The sequence below is a fragment of the Harpia harpyja genome, chromosome Z (assembly GCF_026419915.1).
Source record: "Harpia harpyja isolate bHarHar1 chromosome Z, bHarHar1 primary haplotype, whole genome shotgun sequence".
In the NCBI taxonomy this organism is placed as follows: Eukaryota; Metazoa; Chordata; class Aves; order Accipitriformes; family Accipitridae; genus Harpia; species Harpia harpyja.
This window is the reverse complement of record NC_068969.1, coordinates 80203756-80210981: the sequence shown is the minus strand read 5'-3', so window position 1 is coordinate 80210981 and position 7226 is coordinate 80203756. Positions and strand designations below refer to the sequence as shown.

At 47.9% G+C, this 7226-nt stretch overlaps 1 protein-coding gene across 1 annotated transcript in view; it reads left to right on the top strand.

The window, feature by feature from the left end:
* Positions 1-614: 614 nt before the first annotated feature.
* The window catches only part of SH3GL2 (SH3 domain containing GRB2 like 2, endophilin A1), a 112006-nt gene continuing 105394 nt past the window's right edge, over positions 615-7226 (top strand). Inside the window, exon 1 of the mRNA XM_052776387.1 lies at positions 615-764. Within this exon, the coding sequence (XP_052632347.1) occupies positions 720-764 (45 nt within the window). The 5' untranslated portion in view covers positions 615-719. The remainder of the gene's footprint in view (positions 765-7226) is intronic.

The following is a 7226-nucleotide window of genomic DNA, read 5'->3' as shown; positions in this document are numbered from 1 at the left end:
TATTAGCCAGGGTTCGACTACCACCTGTGGTCCGAGGCAAATCGGGCCTGAAGAAGCCGCTGTGGCTATAAACGTTTCTTCGGGTGTCTGGACCACGTTGATCTCCCCTCTGCTACCGCTTTCCTCGCCTTTCCTCGTTCTGTTCGGCCAGTTGCTTCCCTCCGGGCTCACTCCCGTGGAGGACGTCCTGAGGGAACAGACGCACCCCTCCTTGCCGGGGGGGCCGCTGAGGCGAGGCCGAGGTCCGCGTAGGCGGGGGCGGCCGAGGAACCCCACGCCTGTGGCCCAGGCCGGGGCGGGGGAGCGGGGATGGCCACCCGGGGCGGGGGGGGGCCGTACAGGACGAGCGCGCACCCTGGTGCTGCGGCGGCTCGGAGGGGGGGGGGGGACGACGGGACCGGGGTGGTGGGGCGACCGTTGGGACCGGCCGTTCGAACGCGCGTGTGGGGACGCTCGCCCGCGAACTGCGGGCGACTGCCGGGGCGGCCAACACCTGGGGGGGGGGGGCGGGGGGCGGTGGCGAGGGGCGGCCCCGCGCGCCCGCTGGAAGGCGGTGCGTCCCGCCCTGACGTCACGGCGCCCCCGCACCGCCGCCGTCTGGCAGCCTCCGCCGGGCAGCGCGAGCGGCGCGGGCAGGTGGCGTGCCCCGGAGGCGGCGGCGGGACAACCGCATCACCCTTCGGCTCCCCTCGCCTCGGCTGCAGCTCGCCGCCCTCGCCATGTCGGTGGCCGGGCTTAAGAAGCAGTTCCACAAAGCGACCCAGGTAGCCGCCGGCCCCGCCCTCGCCCCGCGCGGCAAGGGGTGTGCGTGGGGCGCACGCGTGGGTGCGCGGTGCCCGGCTGCGCGCTGGGGTGCCCGGCGGTGCACTCGTCGGCTGCGTGGTGCTGGGCTGCGCCTGGGCTGTGCGCCGGGCGCCCGCGTGCGTGGGCATGCGGGGGTGTGCGCGGTGCACGAGCGCGCGTGGGTATGCACGCATGTGCGCGGGCGTGTGTGGTGCACGAGCGTGCAGGTGTTCCCACGGTGCGCGGCTGTGCGTGGTGCGCGAGTGGTCCGCAGGTTTGCATGGAGGGGCGGGAGTGTGCACGCTGCCTGAGTGTGCGCGGGCGCGGGTGGGACTGCACGAGTGTCCGGGGATTTGCGTGTGTGTGCGCGCGCGCGTTTCCGTGAGTGCCTGGGCTGCACGGTGCACGCGTGCGGAGGGCCCGGGGTTGCCGTCCGGCTGCAGGGGCTCCCCGCGCCCCCCGCCCCCCCCCCCCCGCGGTCCTCGGCCGCGCTGCGGCAGGCGGGCTGGGGCTCCCGGGGCGCGGGAGCGCGTCCTGGGCTCCCCGCCGGGGCCAGCGCGGGCACGGAGGGGGCTGCGAGGCTGCGGGGGTGGCCGCTGGGGCAGATACCCGCCGGGGGCCTCGGACCTTCTTTACCGAGGGCTGTGCGCTGTGTTTTCGTCGGCATTTCCGTGGCCTGACTTTGTAAATCAGCAATAAACGTGACCTCTGTTTGTTTGTTTGTTTGTTTTCTGGCTCCAGACCACAGCTGCAATCTGAATAATGAGGTTTGGTCCTGTTGTTTTAGGCAGGGTGTGATATTGCAGGAAGGTCAAGCAGGATGTTTCACCAGTCTTCGAGTTGTTTCATAATATAAAATCTGTCCGTTACAGACCATAAGAGTACAGTTTCTGAATCAGGTTCTGACTCAGCGTGCTTTGGGGATAAATCTAAAATGATTTCATAGAAGTCAGGCAAATTTGTTTGGATTTAGAGATTTGAGACCAAGACCAGTGTAATGTGCCTTTTTGTTGTTGTTGTTGTGTGCAACTAAGTACAAGATCCCCGGTTATTTCCTGCTAATTGTCATTGCAGGCATTTTCAGGTAACGGTCTTGGTCACTGTAAGCAGTCTGTAGCCGCAGGTGTTATGCTTTTCAACACCCATGTTTTTCCCTTTCTCATCCATCTCATCTCTTTCATCTCATCTTTTGTTGCACTGTGGGGAAGCGTTCCTGAAAGAATGGTCCCTAATACGAGAATTTGTCCGAATTCCGATTCTCCATGCCTTGCAATTACACCGATACCCATCATGACTCTGAATGCAGTGGGGTATGTCAAGTCCTGCATGGGCCCATGCAGGCATCGAATGACGACGTTGCGTCTCACCTTTCATACCACATTGTGCTGCATCATTGGTAAAATAAGCTTCACAAGAAATCTGCTGTACTCATGACAGATGTGGTAACGAGCAGTTAAGAGTGCCTGAGCCCATCCTGCAGCACCCATTTGCTGCTGCTACTTTGTTATTTCTCCCCCCTACCTACAGTGCTATCAGAAGCCCAGGAATCATCATTGCTGCACTGAGTTCTGGTACCGAAAATAAGAATTACAATGTCTGTGTCATCCAAATTTAAGAAGCAGGCAAGTAGAAGTTCACTTTTTAATAACAGAAGTCTTAGTTCTCCATTATTGTAAGCTAATGAGTATGCCTCTGCAGCAGCAGAGGTAAACATCTTTTTTGGAGGGAGCATGGTGTGAAAGAGGCCTGTGATGCTGTTCTGCCCTTCAGATGACACTCTCACACTGATTGTCAGCAATACTTCAGGAAGGAAGAGTTTTAGCTGGCTGGAACCAAAATATCAAGTTTTTGATGCCAGATGCAGCAGCCTGACATCAGATGACCCAGGGATTTTGGGGCCCAGCCTTCACTTTCACAGATTGTATGCAGGCCACGAAGACACATTCATGTATGAGAATGATTCACAAGTAGGTTGATCTGTATGTTGGCTGTTTTCAGTATGAGTGAGAAATCCAGGACTTAGTCATGCTGACCTTACTCTAGGGAATAATCCTTTTGGCTAGGGATTAATCCCCAGGTGAAATATGGATTGACATTGCCAGTATGAATAAAGCTTCCCAGATAGGACCAAACAAATTGGAACTTTTAAAAATTCTGAATTATTCCTCTGGTTCTTAGTCACATAAGAACTTGTGTATGATGTGCTGTCATAATAGGGTCCTAAATCATACCAACAACAATTTCAAGTTATTTCTCAGGTTGCTGTGTCCTTTAACCCAGTTTAGCATTGTGAATTCTTGAAGTCTGTGGTGTAGTTTCTTTCTGTCTTTATTGCTATTATTGTTGTAACATTTGTATGCCTTACAGAGAGTTTATGATTATGAGCATACAATTTACTAATACAAAATACAGTTCTAGTTAGAAGTATAAAGATTTGTGGCACAATTTAAATGTTATAAAAAAGTTTTTCTTTCATCCAGAAGTCTGCTTCCCATAGCATAACTTAAAATTATGTGACTTCCATGTCTGGATTGTTTTATACAATGCAAGCATTTTGTTTTCATTCATCATTTTTTGACTTGTAAAATGTCAAACTAACCTGCATGAAATACTGCCATTCTGTTTTTTACTAGAAGCCACGCTGAAGAACTTAATACCTGTCAAATTCCATGCACCGACTGCAGCAGCAGTGAGTCATTGAAAAGTGGGAGGAAACTTCGCTCCTTCTAGAATGAATGGAGTGTTCACCCTTTTGCCTTTTAACCGTTCTACCTCTGTGCAGCATTATAAAGTTTAGAAGAAATATTCCTGAGTTTGTAAAAGGAGGGTGAGTCTGGGAAGTCATGACATTCATGCAGAATTACAAGATGTTAAACTGACAAGTATGGAGCAGGTTAGATTATTCATTTACCGCTGTTACCCACAGAGCACCTAAGAAGAAGTAACCATGTTTGAATGTTAACTGTGCTGCTGCAAATCTGTCAGACATCCTGGAGCTAAGAAGATTGCTCCAAAGAGTGTTCTTCCAGAAATGGTCCCTTTTTATTTAGGCATGCAAACTCCTCTGCCATTAGTGCTATGTCAGTGTGACCGAGAGACTGTTGCTTCCTACAGGTTTGTGTACAGTTTTAAAACCACCAGAATAATTTTGGGTCATGCAGATTTGACAGTCTGGGGCATTTGAACAGAGTTGTTTTGAAATAGCATGAGCTTTGTTTCCACATGACTGCATAAATTGCATAATATGGCTCTTGTGAGGCACACTCAAGCTTTCAGAAAATAATAATTTCGTAGGGAAAGAAATGAACAAAAATGCTGGGAATGGCCACATTCGAGGTTTGCCTGGGAACCACTGAATAAATGTGACCGACATTTAAATAGCGGTCCAGATGTAGTGATTTGAACCAAAAGGCCTGTAATAACGATTTATTTTCTCTGTATTCTGCTTTTATGATACAACTGTTTTAATTTGTCTTAACACTGAGACGGAAGTCATCAGTTTATACAGTTTTATAGAGAAACAGGTTTATTACTGAAAGAAACAGCTGAAGAAGTGACTTCCGCTCCACTCATAGTTGTCAGTAGCTTGTTACATGCCCTGACTTTTAGGTGGAAAGTGTCACGCTTCCCTCTTCAACAAGGCAGCCTGTGAAGTAAGAGTTTGAGCCTAGTGTTTAATAAGCAAATAAGACACCTGCCTTGCTGTGCTATTACCCCCATAGCACAAAATCCTGTGGGCTTCATAGGGATTCTGCATTGATTCAAATCTGTCTATGTACGTTCATTTGCAAAAGAGAGCACATTAGGGTTGAGGCAGAGTTTGAAAACATTGATAATCTGTTTTGGAAGCGTCCTGGAAGAGCATCTGCTTATTAGCATGGATCCACCAAACCTTCTGAGTGTGCGGCATCACCATAAACTCGTGAGCAGTTCCATTAAAATCAGTGGGAATATGAGTACGATGGAAATTAATCTCCTTGTCAAATGATTTTTATATTGTGGTTCATCTAGCTGAATGTTTTTTAAATTCCTTGGTCAGAAGTGTGTAAAATATTTTTCACTGGAACGGGTGAAGCAAGCCTCATTTACGCACAACATGTTTTCTACACATGCTAGACTCTCAAACTGCAACTAACCAATTGTTATGATTCCTTTCATACTGATAGAGAATGTGGATAGTGACGTGTTGATACCAGTATTTTCCTAAATCCCCATCAAGCCCCATATTCATAGCATGTTCCTAACTGTCCTGCAGTGTTGAGTGGGACCTGTGCGTACTTGCCACCAAGTCTTTTCCAGTGAAAGCACCCCACCTGTCCGTTCCAGCTGACTGTGATTGGAGCTGGACTCACACTGGGACTGCCTATCTCCTTCCATGTTTCCTCTCAGCCTTACCCACCAAATTATGGTCAGTTCCCATGTATGTATGCGAGCTGGTCTGGGAAATTGGACAGTGCTATACTTCTCCTAGTGTGGCTGCTGCACTGTGTATTGCTTATGTTGGACTTAAAAGAGCTCCCTCCTCCTGTGGCGTGGAAACTTGTGAGCAGGTGGAGGAAAGAGGAGAGTTGTTTGCAGAGTGGTGTGGCTCTGAGGGTAGTGCCCAAACGGGCTGTCAGAAACTTCTCTTCGAGAGCCATGTACCACCAGCAGTCTGTTGGTGTCTCTCGGTGTGGAGTAGTACAATTTGAGATTAAGGAGAGGGAGCAAATTTTTGATCTGGGAATAAAGAATATTTTTAGAAAAAATATTTACTTAACGGTGGAGGGGATTATTTCCACAGCAGGTAGGGAAATTCCTTTTCTTTGGGCACTCTAACTTGATTGCCAGATACAGTGTTCACATTTGGCATCATTCCCATGTGTCCTTTTATTGATATTACATAATTGAAATGGTGAAAAATTGACCTTAATCTAAATTGCCCTTTAGTTGAATACTGTGTAACCCTTCCTAGCTGTTTATGGCTTAAACAGTCAGCTCTAACTTCTAACCCTGTTTCTAAATCTAATTGGAAGAACTGCTGCTTTGTGTACAAAAAAGATAATGCCTTGTTTTTGGGGGAGGATTTCTCAAGTATCTGTCACTGCAGTAGCAGTTTCCATTTGTATGTATGTATGTAATAAGGCTGGAGCACTGATTGACACCCATCTGCAGTTTTTCTCCCAGTGATGTGTGGAGGCAAAGAGTATCTGTGGACACTGCTCAAAACACAGCCTGCATCAGATTTTTGTTTTATATCTTGACTTTCATCTTTCCTAGAAGTATTACACAGCAAGGAAGAACTAGCTGCTCTTGGTCATTTGTGCAAAACAGTGTCTTTAAGATTTAAATGTGCCCTCATGACTAGCATACTGATTGATAGCATACTTCATAAAAGTGCTGAAGCAGCATGAACAGGTCTAATTGAAGCAGATTTTGCAGAGGTTACTGTGCTGAAGATTCTGTAGTTTTACATAGCTGTCAAGTGGAAATGTAAGAGAGGTGCTGGGGTGGTCTTACACATTTGTTGCGGAGGATGGAGGGTCAAGGAGCTTGAACACTGACTGTCATGATCTAGTAGCGTGCCAGTGAAGTCTTTGACTTTTAAAAGCTCAGCAGGAGGGAAGGACTTGAAAATATGCTTTGCAGGCCACAAGGAACTGTTGCCACTCTGTGAGTACATCTGAAGAGAAATTGTGAATGGACAGCATTTGGTGGGAAGTGCCCTGATGAAGCAGGCCCATGGCCCTCTTCTCAGTGAAAGTCTGTGGTACCCTCAGGGGCAGCCGAAAGCATCCTTCCAAACTTTTCTTCTGGAACTAAAAAGTCTTGCTTTGTGCTGCTTTCCGGCAACTTCTGTGACTCTGGTCTTCATTTTCTTCTCACTTAGTGGTCTCTGATCGTCAATGGTGGTGCTGATCCTCTCTTAAATACATGGAGGTATGCAGACTAAAGAAAAACTGAGCTGCAGTGTGGTATTACTGTGATGATCTTTGCCACAGCAGAATCACCTAGCCTTCAGTGCTTATCTAATCCTGCACTTAATCTTGGAGGCAAAATAGTAGCTTTTTTTAAACCTGAGGTTATAGCACATGTCAGAGGAATCCATCCAACCTGTCACAGAAGTGATAGGAATTAAAATAACTTTTTTTTTTTTCCTCCTGAAGCGGAGAAAAAAGATGGAAATTCATATTTACTGCGCTAACATTTTTCACAAGCTTTCCCTTTATGGAGGCTCTATAGACCTGCATGGGAGAAAATAAAAAATAAGAAGTGGCCATTTGAAGCTCAGCATAATTTCACTTTGTCTGTGGATGGAGACCAATGTGGCAGACATGGGCTAAATGATTCATGGATACGTAGTTGTAATTGAGGTAATACTGATGATGCTCTTGTGCCCATGATGGCAGCCATATCTATATAACTAAATATTGTTTAAAAAAAATTTCCTGTTATGTAGACTG